The 15,319-nt window shown below is 40.6% G+C and overlaps 1 protein-coding gene across 1 annotated transcript in view; it reads right to left on the bottom strand.

Annotated features, from left to right (window-relative positions):
* LOC138638052 (intestinal-type alkaline phosphatase-like) overlaps positions 1-15,319 on the bottom strand; it is a 119,597-nt gene that overhangs the window by 91,176 nt on the left and 13,102 nt on the right. Inside the window, exon 3 of the mRNA XM_069727022.1 lies at positions 14,921-15,036. Within this exon, the coding sequence (XP_069583123.1) occupies positions 14,921-15,036 (116 nt within the window). The remainder of the gene's footprint in view (positions 1-14,920; positions 15,037-15,319) is intronic.

Genomic DNA, 15,319 nt, shown 5'->3' with positions numbered 1-15,319 from the left:
TGGTCGAAGATTCAAGACATGTGTCAAGTCCTTCAGTGTTTTGAGGAATGCACACGGCTGGTTAGTGCAGACAACGCCATAATAAGCATGAGCATCCCCCTAATGCGTCTGCTGATGCAAAGTTTGACGCACATAAAGGATCAGGCGTCTGCAGCTGAGGAAGAGGAAAGCCTTGATGACAGTCAGCCATTGTCTGGCCAGGGCAGTGTACAGGACGAGGTAGCGGGCGAAGAGGAGGAGGAGGACGAGGAGGATGATGGGGATGATTATATTTTTAATGAGGAAGCTTTTCCGGGGCCACTGGAAATTGGTGGCGCGGCAAGGCCGGGTTCTGGTTTTTTGAGGGACACAAGTGACGTGGATTTGCCTGAAACTGCCCCTCAACCAAGCACAACCGCAGATTTGAGAACTGGAACTTTGGCCCACATGGCGGATTATGCCTTATGTATCCTCAAAAGGGACACACGCATAACTAAAATGATGAATGATGACGATTACTGGTTGGCCTGCCTCCTTGATCCTCGCTATAAAGGCAAATTGCAAAATATAATGCCACATGAGAACTTGGAACTAATATTAGCAACCAAACATTCAACTCTTGTTGACCCTTTGCTTCTGGCATTCCCTGCACACAGCGCCCGTGATCGTTCTCACACGAGCTGCAGGGGCCAGCAGACCAGAGGAGTTAGAGGGGCAGAAATCAGAAGTGGCGTTGGCCAGAGGGGTTTTCTGACCAGGTTGTGGAGTGATTTTGCTATGACCGCAGACAGGACAGGTACTGCAGCATCAATTCAAAGTGACAGGAGACAACATTTGTCCAGTATGGTTACAAACTATTTTTCATCCCTTATCGATGTTCTCCCTCAACCGTCATTCCCATTTGATTACTGGGCATCAAAATTAGACACCTGGCCAGAATTGGCAGAATATGCATTGCAGGAGCTTGCTTGCCCGGCAGCTAGTGTCCTATCAGAAAGAGTATTCAGTGCTGCAGGTTCAATACTAACAGAAAAAAGGACTCGTCTGGCTACCCAAAATGTAGATGATCTAACCTTCATTAAAATGAACCACAACTGGATTTCGAAATCTTTTGCCCCACCTTGCCCGGCTGACACCTAGCTTTCCTATGAAAAGGTCTTGCCTGTGGACTATTCTGAATGCCTTTTCCAATCTCGTAATTTTCTGCACCTGATTGTCCAGCATACGACATGTTTACACCTCACTAAATGGCCAAACTCCCCACACGGGGCCGTGGTATCGACACTTGGCGACAGCACCCGTGAGAGTGCAGTTTGTCTGAAGAGGTGGGTGAGCCCGCTTTTGGTCGACGGCACTGCCACTGGGTCCCTCCTAGTACAATAAAGTGTCTCTGGCGGTGGTGGTGCGCACCCAACGTCAGACACACCGTTGTAATATGAGGGGCCCTGGGCCTGTACCGCCGGCCACAAGACAGTTTCCCCCCACCCCAGCTCAAACAGTGCTCTACCACTTGCAAAATTATCTCACAGCTCCACCAATGTTTAGTCTATGCGCTGACATCCTTCAATGCCTGCCACTGACAATACCATTGTATTGACATTTTTGTTATGTTAGGCCTTCGATGCCTGTCTGCGGTGACTCCTTCCACTAGGCCTCCACTGACCACACCACTGCTGCCCGTGTACCCCTGGAACCAATTTAAAATTGCCTACAGCCATGTGTTATTATTTTAGGCCTTCGATGCCTGTCTGCGGTCACTCCTTCCACTAGGCCTCCACTGACCACACCACTGCTGCCCGTGTACCCCTGGAACCAATTTAAAATTGCCTACAGCCATGTGTTATTATTTTAGGCCTTCGATGCCTGTCTGCGGTCACTCCTTCCACTAGGCCTCCACTGACCACACCACTGCTGCCCGTGTACCCCTGTAACCAATTTAAAATTGCCTACAGCCATGTGTTATTATTTTAGGCCTTCGATGCCTGTCTGCGGTCACTCCTTCCACTAGGCCTCCACTGACCACACCACTGCTGCCCGTGTACCCCTGGAACCAACATCAGAAAATATAAAAATAAGTATTTTGCTTATAAAAAAGAAAATACTGGAGAGATATCAAATGCAGACATTTTAACATTAAAAACAAACAGATACAACAAAAATCTGGTACAGTACTAAAAATGGCCACCAGCTACAATAACTTTCTCCTGCAAGTAGTTAACTGAAAGGTTTTTTCAATTTTAAACACAGATATGGCATCCACCGAGTGTTGTCCTGTCGCGTCTTCTTTATATTATTGCCAAGAAGATGCAAAACAATGAAAATAATAAAATCATTATTTACCAAAAAAATAGAGTAAGTCAAAACCACATTGCAAATAAACATTCATTACAAATAAAGAAGCAGGGCGCGTCCGAGGGTGAGTATATACCTAATAAGAATATAATCACCCTCGGACGCGCCCTGCTTCTTTCCGACAGCCTTCCTTCCTAAGAATCAGCCCTTCCGTGGTGTAGAGAGAGGGTTTGTTACACTCCAAGGTGTTCCCCAGGTTGCCTTTCCTGAGCTTCGATCTTCCGGCTCTCGTTTAGTAGTTGTTGGAAACTACGCTGCATTGGGCCTACAAATTGGGTATGGGGTGTAGAGAGATGGTGTGTTCCACTCCAAGGTGTTCCCCAGGTTGCCTTTCCTGAGCTTCGATCTTCCGGCTCTCGTTTAGTAGTTGTTGGAAACTACGCTGCATTAGGCCTACAAATTGGGTATGGGGTGTAGAGAGATGGTGTGTTCCACTGTAGAGAGATGGTGTGTTCCACTCCAAGGTGTTCCCCAGGTTTCCTCTCCATTGCTTCGATCTTCCGGCTCTCGTTTAGTAGTTGTTGGAAACTACGCTGCATTAGGCCTACAAATTGGGTATGGGGTGTAGAGAGATGGTGTGTTACACTCCAAGGTGTTCCCCAGGTTTCCTCTCCATTGCTTCGATCTTCCGGCTCTCGTTTAGTAGTTGTTGGAAACTACGCTGCATTAGGCCTACAAATTGGGTATGGGGTGTAGAGAGATGGTGTGTTACACTCCAAGGTGTTCCCCAGGTTTCCTCTCCATTGCTTCGATCTTCCGGCTCTCGTTTAGTAGTTGTTGGAAACTACGCTGCATTGGGCCTACAAATTGGGTATGGGGTGTAGAGAGATGGTGTGTTCCACTCCAAGGTGTTCTCCAGGTTGCCTTTCCTGAGCTTCGATCTTCCGGCTCTCGTTTAGTAGTTGTTGGAAACTACGCTGCATTAGGCCTACAAATTGGGTATGGGGTGTAGAGAGATGGTGTGTTACACTCCAAGGTGTTCCCCAGGTTTCCTCTCCATTGCTTCGATCTTCCGGCTCTCGTTTAGTAGTTGTTGGAAACTATGCTGCATTAGGCCTACAAATTGGGTATGGGGTGTAGAGAGATGGTGTGTTACACTCCAAGGTGTTCCCCAGGTTTCCTCGCCAATGCTTCGATCATCATGCTCTCGTTTAGTAGTTGTTGGAAACTACGCTGCATTAGGCCTACAAATTGGGTATGGGGTGTAGAGAGATGGTGTGTTCCACTCCAAGGTGTTCTCCAGGTTGCCTTTCCTGAACTTCTATCTTCAGGCTCTCATTAAATTGTGGTTAAACGGAACAACTGCATTTGGCGTACTAGTTGGTTTGGGGCCTACTATCGGTGTCTGCCGCTCCTTGCTGTTCTCCTGGTTTCCTGTCCTGAAATTCCGTTTTCAGGCGCTCGTTAAGTAGTTGTTAATGTTAGACTGCATTTGGCCTACTAGTTGGGTTGGGGCCTACTATCGGTGTCTGCCACTCCTTGCTGTTCTCCTCCACTGAACAAAGCTGTTCCGCCTGTTTACTACTGTTGCCAATTTTGAACTGCATTTCGACTACTTACTGATTTGGGCCTACTCTCTGTGTCAGCCTCTCATTCCAGTTGTCCTCCACTGCAATGCCCCCTGATTAGTCCTGTGTTACCAATTTTGAACTGCATTTAGCCCACTTTATTCTTTGGGCCTATATCTGTGTTTCCTCCTCATCCTGCCCATTGCCCAGCCAGTGATAGATGAGTCTGCTGGTACATTGACCCATAACGCAACATTTCCCGTGCACGCTACACTGCAAGATTGTGACCCTGCTGAAAGTCAGGTCCCCCTTCCCGCATACCATACCACCTTACACGGGGACAAACAGGAAGGTGCAGATGAAAGTGCAGGTTCCTTCATCAGGTGGGGGGAGGAATACTAGTTGGCGACGTCACTGGCACAGGGCCTCTCATGGTACGCAAAAGTGTTGCTGCCGGTGGGAGGCGCCCCCGCCGTGCAAACACACCGCTGTACTTTGAGGGGCCCTGTGCCAGTGCCAATGCCAACGAGTGCCCCCCCCCTGCTTGCTCAGGTTCACAGCACTTGCAAAGTTGAAATACTTACCTCTCCCTGCTCCACTGCCGTGACGTGGTCCAGATTTCCTGGGCCCACTAATTACTTGAACCAGCCCTACCCACCACAACTTTAGCCAAATGACCCCCAATTTCAAATGCCTTCCAATTATTATAAGGTAAATTACGCTTGACAAGCTTCATTAAGAAGAATGGATGGTTTTGACATTAAAATGGGCACTCTAGGTGTTTTCCTGGCCCCCACTCACTGCCGACTATGCTGCCCCATTGACTTGCATTGGGTTTCGTGTTTCGGTCGATCCCGACTTTACGTCATAATCGGCCGATTTCACTCGACCCGACTTTTGAGATAGTCGGGTTTTGCGAAACCCGGCTCGACTCTAAAAAGGTCAAGGTCGCTCAACTCTATTTGCCAATAAATGCTACCGCGCAAGCGCTGGCGCCATATTGCTGCAGCCTGTTAAATATTAATAATTCTTATTCTCAATTCTGTACTGAGCCTCGTGGAAGGTTTGACTGACGTTACATGTACTGTTTCTGTATATTGAGCTCAGAGTAAAAGTTAACTCCATATAGAGAGAACACGTGTTCTATGGGACATATATAATCATGGTTCTTAGGAGGTGGGTGGTGGACACGTGGGGGCTGTCACCTTGGGCCTTCTCTCTTTCACTCTCTATGGACTTCAAACTACTCACAGATGGAATGAACAGCTGGTAGCTGTGCTTATGAAGACTTTTACCATACTCCATGACAGGGACAGACGCCTTTTACTATTCAGAATCTTATGAAAGATGGGGAACAAATGTTGATATGGACAAATGGACAATCTCTTTGTATCTACTTCACCTATTTTATGTGAAAGTTAAAGTTAGGAAAAACTTGTTAAAATTATGCAAAATCATTCCAGCATATGATAACAAAATCCATGTGTGCAGAAATTCTGAGATATTTGAGAGTTTTGCTGATAAGTTTGATTTGACTAATGAGGAGAAAAATCAGTTGTTTAAAATGTGGTTTCCAGTAACTTTTTCCAGGAGGTTCTCATTAAAAATGCAGAATGATGATTTCCACGAAAATTTCACCGATATAGAAAGATTGAAAATTCTCATGTTTTGTGGACTAAAAGAAAATGATCCAGATATTGATATTCTTCTAAAATTAAGGATTGGCCGGAAACAATTTACTTGTACATTCATGTCCATATTTGAAAGGTTGTACAAATCTCTCATGACAAATGTTAATACACAATCAATGATAAAATGTTTTGTAAACAAATTTGGATTCCTAAATTCTGTATCTTGTGTTATTGTGTCACAAAAAGATTCTTTATTTGAATGTGCGCAACCCTTGATTTTTCTAGAAAACATGGGAATCTTGAAAGGGAAATAAATCATACTAAGCTTTTGAAAACAGACAGAGTAAAATTTTACCAAAAGCCAAAATCAAAATCTCCAAAACTGAGTTATCCCCAAAGAGTGTGCAAAGCAGTCATCAAAGCAAAAGGTGGCTACTTTGAAGAACCTAGAATATAAGACATAATTTCATTTCTTTCACACTGTTCTGTTAAGTATTTAATTCCACATGTGTTAACTCATAGTTTTGATGCCTTCAGTGTGAATGTACAATTTTCATAGTCATGAAAACACAGAAAAATCTTTAAATGAGAAGTTGTGTCCAAACTTTTGGTCTGTACTGTATTTCTATATTTATTTAGTAATTATTTCTTTAGTAATTATTATTCTTGATGTAGTTAATAGTAGATAAGTGCAATCACACATCAATATGGTTTATCAAGAAAATCTACATTTCGAAAATTTTTCCAAATGATAACTTGATGGTATTCAGTGTTTTTTTTAATTGTTACATAGATGGGTACACATCTTCAGACAAATATATGGCATAAAGCTGATGTGACAGTTATAAAATAATTAATTATTTTAAATTTTTATTTTTGCAAATTATTTTTTTTCATAAAATAATATTTTTTGTTATTAAGGGGAAAATGTGTTTTTGATCCTGATTACATCATCACATTTCATCAATACCTCTTCTTCACACATTTTAATAAAGAAGAAATATTAATAAGGTATTATTGGGTATAATTAGATGAAGTATTATAAAAGTCATTTTTTACTCTAATGAAGGGTATGTGTTACTGAGACATTGTTAGGGCTAGCGGAATGCGCCAAATAATTAGAGAGATGGTATAAGGTGCGTTCACAGCTCGGGGTCCACCGTGCAGAGATGGAACCTGCTGCTGAATAAAGACGGACTACAGTTAGGGCCAGAAATATTTGGACAGTGACACAAGTTTTGTTATTTTAGCTGTTTACAAAAACATGTTCAGAAATACAATTATATATGTAATATGGGCTGAAAGTGCACACTCCCAGCTGCAATATGATAGTTTCCACATCCAAATCGGAGAAAGGGTTTAGGAATCATAGCTCTGTAATGCATAGCGTCCTCTTTTTCAAGGGACCAAAAGTAATTGGACAATGGACTCTAAGGGCTGCAATTAACTCTGAAGGTGTCTCCCTCGTTAACCTGTAATCGATGAAGTAGTTAAAAGGTCAGGGGTGGATTCCAGGTGTGTGGTTTTGCATTTGGAAGCTATTGCTGTGAGCAGACAACATGCGGTCAAAGGAACTCTCAATTGAGGTGAAGCAGAACATCCTGAGGCTGAAAAAAAAGAAAAAATCCATCAGAGAGATAGCAGACATGCTAGGAGTAGCAAAATCAACAGTTGGGTACATTCTGAGAAAAAAGGAATTGACTGGTGAGCTTGGGAACTCAAAAAGGCCTGGGCGTCCACGGATGACAACAGTGGTGGATGATCGCCGCATACTTAATTTGGTGAAGAAGAACCCGTTCACAACATCAACTGAAGTAGGTGTATCTGTCTCTAAGTCAACAGTAAAGAGAAGACTCCATGACAGTAAATACAAAGGGTTCACATCTAGATGCAAACCATTCATCAATACCAAAAATAGACAGGCCAGAGTTAAATTTGCAGAAAAACACCTCAAGAAGCCAGCACAGTTCTGGAAAAGTATTCTATGGACAGATGAGACAAAGATCAACCTGTACCAGAATGATGGGAAGAAAAAAGTTTGGAGAAGAAAGGGAACGGCACATGATCCAAGGCACACCACATCCTCTGTAAAACATGGTGGAGGCAACGTGATGGCATGGGCATGCATGGCTTTCAATGGCACTGGGTCACTTGTGTTTATTGATGACATAAGAGCAGACAAGAGTAGCCGGATGAATTCTGAAGTGTACCGGGATATACTTTCAGCCCAGATTCAGCCAAATGCTGCAAAGTTGATTGGACGGCGCTTCATAGTACAGATGGACAATGACCCCAAGCATACATCCAAAGCTACCCAGGAGTTCATGAGTGCCAAAAAGTGGAACATTCTGCAATGGCCAAGTCAATCTCCAGATCTAAATCCAATTGAGCATGCATTTCACTTGCTCAAATCCAGACTTAAGACGGAAAGACCCACAAACAAGCAAGACCTGAAGGCTGCGGCTGTAAAGGCCTGGCAAAGCATTAAGAAGGAGGAAACCCAGCATTTGGTGATGTCCATGGGTTCCAGACTTAAGGCATTGATTGCCTCCAAAGGATTTGCAACAAAATATTGAAAATAAAAATATTTTGTTTGGGTTATGTTTATTTGTCCAATTACTTTTGACCTCCTAAAATGTGGAGTGTTTGTAAAGAAATGTGTACAATTCCTACATTTTCTATCAGATATTTTTGTTCAACCCTTCAAATTAAACGTTACAATCTGCACTTGAATTCTGTTGTAGAGGTTTCATTTCAAATCCAATGTGGTGGCATGCAGAGCCCAACTCGCGAAAATTGTGTCACTGTCCAAATATTTCTGGCCCTAACTGTATATGGCGGTACAATGAGGATACACACACGGGTTAGCTTCACCCTGTATGAAAACAGCGAACCCTGTTGCGTCACAGGGCCGCGGTACCGCACAAAGAGCACAAGCAAGTAGTCACAGAACTCAATCCCAAGTCTCAGGATTAGAGTTCGTCTAGACCACTTGCGCTTGACACCGCTAGTGGTTGTCAGAGTATAACTTAAATAATAATTTTTATGCACAAGAATGCGTGCAGTGCCGCTCTAGCGGACACCACTAACCACCTAGACTTGCGTCAGGAAAGCGCTCTAATAGCACACGGTGCCGCACTAGCGGTCACAGCAATAGACGCTGTGTCGTGTGTTAAGTACTGATGGCTCTGTCGGGTGCTAGATAGCAATCATCCTCCTTACACGAACAGTCATACACAAGGAAGGGGATGATTAATGAGTGACTTTCACACATCAGCACACACACATTTTCAAGTATACACTAGCGCATGACCGAGCGGCCATGCAAACCTTTTATAGCAGCAGTGCTACAAGACCTTCCATATGGTCCAATAGGAGCCACAACAGGATCTGAGCATGTGACCCCCGACCTCCAATGGGAGGTCATCCTGTGGGCATGCTCAGTATGGGAAAAGCAGGACTTAGTCCCAGAAAGACCTGCTCGCTGCTGATCAGTGCTGGCTACAAAGGCAGAGCCTGGAAGCACAGCAGTATCCAGTCGCACAGTATCAGCCTGAGCCAGACGCTGAGACCAATGTCTCAGGCTTCACTGCGGCTGGAGAAGAATGGGAGACCACAGCGGAGATGTTTCGAGATTTCCCCTGTCCAGAGACGGGGACTCAACACCTACCAGACATAACTCTGCATTTGTTATCAACATATAAATGCCTTAACTTTATTTTTAATTTTTATTCTTACTTCATTTTTATTCTTAATTTTTATTTTTTATCTCAAGAAGAAAACATCAATATTTAATAAAGTAACGTCTAGTACAAGAATATTGCTTCATTAAATATAGTGATCATATGGTTTCATTATAGGAGAAATGTTTCAATTCTGAGTTAAATACAGCAATTCTTTCACTGATTCATTCATTTATTCATATATATTCTTATTTTGGTTCATGGCTATACATTCTTACATATTATTTGTCTAATAAATATAGTTTATTAATAAGTTTTTAGTAATAAAGATGGAAACACTTGTTACATTAAAAACACACTGATATCTATGGGTTCAGAAAGAAATTACGCCTATAACATAAAAATGTCCTATCACATGAAGAATATGGTTAATAATGTATTATCATTTATTATTATTTTATTTTTCCAAAAATGAATTCCATATTAATATTCTGATGATAATTTTATGGATATTACATTACTATGGTACGCTGTGATATTATAGGTTAGGAAAATTACCAGATTTGATATAGAATAGGGAATGAAGACTTCAATCAAGATCAAGAATCTAAATTCAATTGATTCTTAAAAGTTGCAAGAAGAAAAAGTCGCTATCCAGAAGTTCCACAAGGTAACAATGCTATGATTTCTGAGTAATAATAGACTGTGTTAATTAGAATTCATATCACCATTGACAACCACGACTGCAGCATCCATGACTGACAACCACAACTGCAGTAACCATCGCTGACAGCTATGATTACAGTATCTAAACTGACAACCACAATTGGAGAGGACGATGATCTTATGATGCTAATATGAACTGTGTTATCACGTTTTTATCATGTTCCAGTAGTTTCCTATCACCTATAAAGCTTTGATGAAAGCTGGTGAACAATCAGGTAATTGTCAGAACACTACAACCCTGACATGTGTCTTGTGCATTAAGAGCTGGTTATGGTGCTATGTTTAGCAAGGAAGAGTCAATTTAACCCTTGCTGTGCTGATCAAAGATGTCACACCTGTTCCAAGACCAATGCGGATGTTATGGAGGATTCCAGAAATATCCAAGGTGAGCCAATGTAAGTCCAGTTCTCTAAAGGTGCGAGACAACATGATCAAGTATCGCTTCTGTCATCGGGACAACGCTGCCGGGAGTCACAGACAAGATTTATTATGGACTTTAACAGCAACTGGCAGCAGGTGAGAGAGATCTTATCCAGACATTGGTTGATACTCTGAGCAGACATCTGAAGGGTTGTAGTCACTAGTGACAGGCCGCTTCTCACGTCAAGGAGGGCCCCAAATCTAAGGGATTTGCTGACCAGGAGCCACTTTTCTAGATCCACCACTAGGCTAAATTGGAGCATTATCCTGAGGGGGTCATTCCCATGTGGGGATTGTAATATCTGCCCTTTTATGATCCCAACCCAGGATACATTTATGAATCCAGTTAACCATAAAAAGCATCCATTAAAAGCCTATATTAACTGCAAATCCAGGGATGTGATTTATGCCCTCATCTGTCCCTGCAATATGATATATGTGGGGCAAACCTCTCAGGAATTGAGGAAGAGGACCCAGAAACAAATATCCACCATACATCTGGCTACCATGGATCAAAGAAAGGGCAAAGCCCTCACTCCTGTAGCCGCTCATTTCTTAGCAGCACACAGGGGCTCTCCTTCAAACTTGAGAATTGTGGGATTACAGAAGGTTTTCTCCAGGGATAGGGGTGGAATTACACGTAAACATCTACTACGAACTGAATCCAGGTGGATTTATGAACTTCAATCAGTGACACCCACAGGGCTGAATGAAGAGCTTCTTGTCACGGGCTTCTTGGGATGAATTATGGCAAGGCGATGCACAGATTTCCGTGTTGAGTTATTTAGTCCCATTTGTATCCATAACAGGTGGCTCAAGGGATGTACTTTGTCACATTCTTCTGGCGTTGAGGGATCCTGGATAACCAATATTGACATTGCATTTCTCTGGGATGGCTTATCTTATCAGCGTTCTTCCTTTACCTCATACAACGAATTCAACTTGCAAGTACTACGGATCAGTATATTTGATTAAGGGAAGAAATCATAAAGACTTCAATAGGGGAGGCTATCCGCTGCTACCGGTGATATACCCAGTTAACTCTATTTACGGCATTTATGGACTTCTCATCCGTGGATCTGAAATATCACTATACCAAGTGGCATGAGTAAACATGGAGAATTCAAATTCATTATGGAATTGGTGGAAGCAGGGGGCCTATTTGGTTCACCGTATCGATGGTATTGAGGATTACTTTGGAGGATGGAACCATCTTATTATGGATATGGATATCTAGGGAAATTGCCTAAGGACATTTGAACAGTATCGCTCTTTATCCTGTGTGTGAGCAGAGTTTATGGGGCTGATATTATCTGTTCCTATATATTTATATATATTTTTCATGTATTATAATAAAATTATGAGGCATCATATAGACTCACTCATTTATGTATATTTATATTTTTTCTTTCATTATTATTATCCAATTTTTCATCTTTTTTCTTATCATTTATTACTACTATTGTATTTATTGTTATTTTACAGTTATATGTTATTTTGCACGTATATATATATATATATATATATATATATACTTTATATTGTTTATTCAATTATTTTTATTTTCATTATTACTTTTATTTTTGTTTGTACTGATTCTTGTTTCCAACAGGTCCTAGATACAGGCCTCTGCTGCCTAAGGTTATCTTGGTAAATGGGGCGGTTAATATGGATCTACTCTTTGGGACACAAGCCCACTCTCTTGGCCATTTATTCTGGCTGGTACATGCGCTTGCGAATCCCTCTTTTCCTCCCCTGTTCCCTCCTCCTCTTTCTTTTTCTATTAAGCGCTTGCGCAACGCGACTGTATATTGAGCCGCTGGTGTTCATGAGCGGCTTTCACAATGTATACGATGCACACTTCCGCTCTGTATTTCAGACATCCGCTTGTTCTCCATGCGGCCAGCGTCCTTCCTGGCATCTTCCGGTCCAACTCTGACACAGCGGTATGGCTTTTTATCTAATTTCTAACTATATTAAAACCAGATATACGCATCCGTGAAGAGACATACATTTTCTCATAATCAAATCCCTTCTCCCATATCAGATGGTACAGTCGTTACATTGACAACTTGCTCCTGATATTGGATGGCCCTGTGACATTGGCTAAAGAATTAGCTTCATATATCAGTCATAATGATATGAACCTTAATTTTACTTCCAATGTCCATAATACACAAATCAACTTTTTGGACATAACTTTGACTCATGATTCTTCCATTGGTATTACCATCTCCCCATATAGAAAAGATACAGTCACAAACTCTACTCTCATATCCACATCCTGCCATTCCAAACACATTATCCATTATAAATCCCCATTGGGGAATTTGTCAGGATCAAAAAGATACCACCTCAGAAGTGAGATTGCAAAAGGATCTCACACGGGTAGGTCAAAAACATCAACATAGAAAACATCCTAGTTGGATGCTTAAGACAGCCCATAATATTGTGAATAATATAGACAGACAAGGCTTTCTCGAACAAAAAAAATCAAACATTCAATAAAAATATTTATGATATTTCAATCATTTCCAAGTACAGTCCCTAGTTCAATATTATAAGTAGTATTGTTAAACAACACTTACCTATACTTTATCAGGACAAAAAAAATAATGAATTCTCCAAACCTGTCAGATTTGTTGCCAAAAAAGCTCCAAATTTATGGAGCCGATTGTCTCCCAGTTTGTTTCTTAACTCACAGACGAGTCAAAAGAAAACCTGGTTACATACAGGGTTTCTATAAATGTGGGCACACGATATACATAGACATACAGACTGTGCCTGTGCTTTTTCTTCTTGTGTCAGAACAAAGAATTATAATATAAAAAGCTTTGTTAATAGGAATAACACATTTGTGGCATATTTAATTACATGGACTGCCTGTAATATGCACTATGAGGGTTGCACCACAGGCCTACTAAAAAAACACATACCACAACACCTATCAGACACTTCCAACAAATGTTATTCAAATGTTCAGCAGCCTCCAGACATCTTTCCGAAAAAAAATAGAGATATTACTCCCTGCAAAATTAAAGGCATTGATCAGGTTAACAAACCCTTCTGAGGAGAAGACCATTGAAGGAAACTCTTAAACCAAGAGTGTTGGTGGATTTTCTCTCTACAGACCAGATCGTCCCTGGGTATGAATATTAACCAGGACATTATATATCATTACAATTAAATTTGTTCTTTTCTATTTTGATTTTTTGTTTGTTTGTTTTTTCATTCATCTATGTCTTATATTTATTTTTTGTATTCTTTCACTGCAATTAGATATTTTTCTTATTTTTTTTCTTGCCATAAACTAATTTAACTATTTACCTGCCATGACCTGCCCCTTAGTGATTGGTCCATTCGGATTATATGCACTGCAGGATATGACATAAGACACCTACCAGTTCACAGTTTTATATACAATGACTAAAGACAGCAACATGAAACAATTCTACATTCTTATTTCTACAATAATTAATGATTTTATGAAGACTTGAATGCTGCAATTTTTCTTATTTCCAATTTTTGCAGCACTGCAGAGTTTTTCTGCTTTGATCTCCGTAACATGGGTGAGCTGACCTTTTCCTTTCTACTACTGATTTATGGTATAAAAATTAAAACAACGGTTATTCTTTAAACTTATTATAACAACTGTTGTATGAGGAATTATTAACTTCATTTTTGACTCTTCAACTGACACCATTGACAATTTAATTGTTTTGTAAGTTTACTTGATTTAAGAACCTAAATGGATCTGTAAAGGTTATACTGAAAACGTGCACAAAAAAAGAATGAAATTCTAAATTAGTAACATAGTAACATAGTTATTAAGGTTGAAGGAAGACTTTAAGTCCATCTACTTCAACCCATAGCCTAACCTAACATGCCCTAACATGTTGATCCAGAGGAAGGCAAAAAAAACCCATGTGGCAAAGAGTAAGCTCCACATTAAGGAAAAAAATTCCTTCCCGACTCCACATCGGCAATCAGACTAGTTCCCTGTATCAACGCCCTACCAAGGAAACTAGTGTATACATTACCTGTAACATTATACTTTTCAAGAAAGGCATCCAGTCCCCTCTTAAGCTATAACTTGCCAAATTAGCAATTTTCATTTTTTTTTTTTTAAATGACAGATTTTTAATGATTTGGGTCCTAATGAATCAGAAACATAATTTGCAAACTTTTTACAAGTACGGATTTTTTCAGAAAAGGGTGTCCCAATATTCAATTAAAAATGACAATGACATGATTTCCTATTTTAAAAACATTCATTTTACAAACACAACACAAAAAATTGGATCTAATTATAAAAATTATAAAATCTTAGTTGCTAGAAGCTAAAGATTAGGTGTCCCAAAAAAAGGACATTGGTAGATAATGGGTTAAATTTTAGTAATGAATCACTCATTACAACATCATACGGCAGAGAGTTCCATAGTCTCACTGCTCTTACAGTAAAGAATCCGCGTCTGTTATTATGCTTAAACGTTCTTTCCACCAGATGTAGAGGATGCCCCCTTGTCCCTGTCTCAGGTCTATGAGTAAAAAGGTCATTAAAAAGATCTTCATACTGTCCCCTCATATATAATTGACATGAAAAACATTTTTACTAGAAAACCTTAGATAAGCCGACGTAAGGAAAAGTATCCATTGTGAGTTCATTTTCTTCCCCCAGCTTCCCTTCCAGCTGACCACTTAAGATTCGAGTGGCTGTGATTGTGGGCATCCCCATGCCTGTTTAGAGAAATGTAAAAAACACAATGATATTGCTTCTGTTGCATTTGTTTGTGGGGTTTTTCTTATTATTATTCTAATTTAAATAATTATTTATCACACTGAATTTCTTTAAATATCTAAAATGTAAAACTACACAACTTGCGAGAAAACTTTCAAAGATCCACTAATGTCCCACTTTCAGTACCAGTCCCTAAAACTCCACATCAGGCTCAGTGCTTTCTTTAAATAACCTGGAACATAAAAAGAGCCTAGCTTAGCTATTGAAATGATCCAGTCTGCC

This window comes from Ranitomeya imitator, chromosome 5 (assembly GCF_032444005.1).
Source record: "Ranitomeya imitator isolate aRanImi1 chromosome 5, aRanImi1.pri, whole genome shotgun sequence".
Lineage (NCBI taxonomy): Eukaryota > Metazoa > Chordata > Amphibia > Anura > Dendrobatidae > Ranitomeya > Ranitomeya imitator.
Note: the sequence above shows the minus strand (reverse complement) of the source record. Positions and strands in the feature narration are given on the sequence as shown.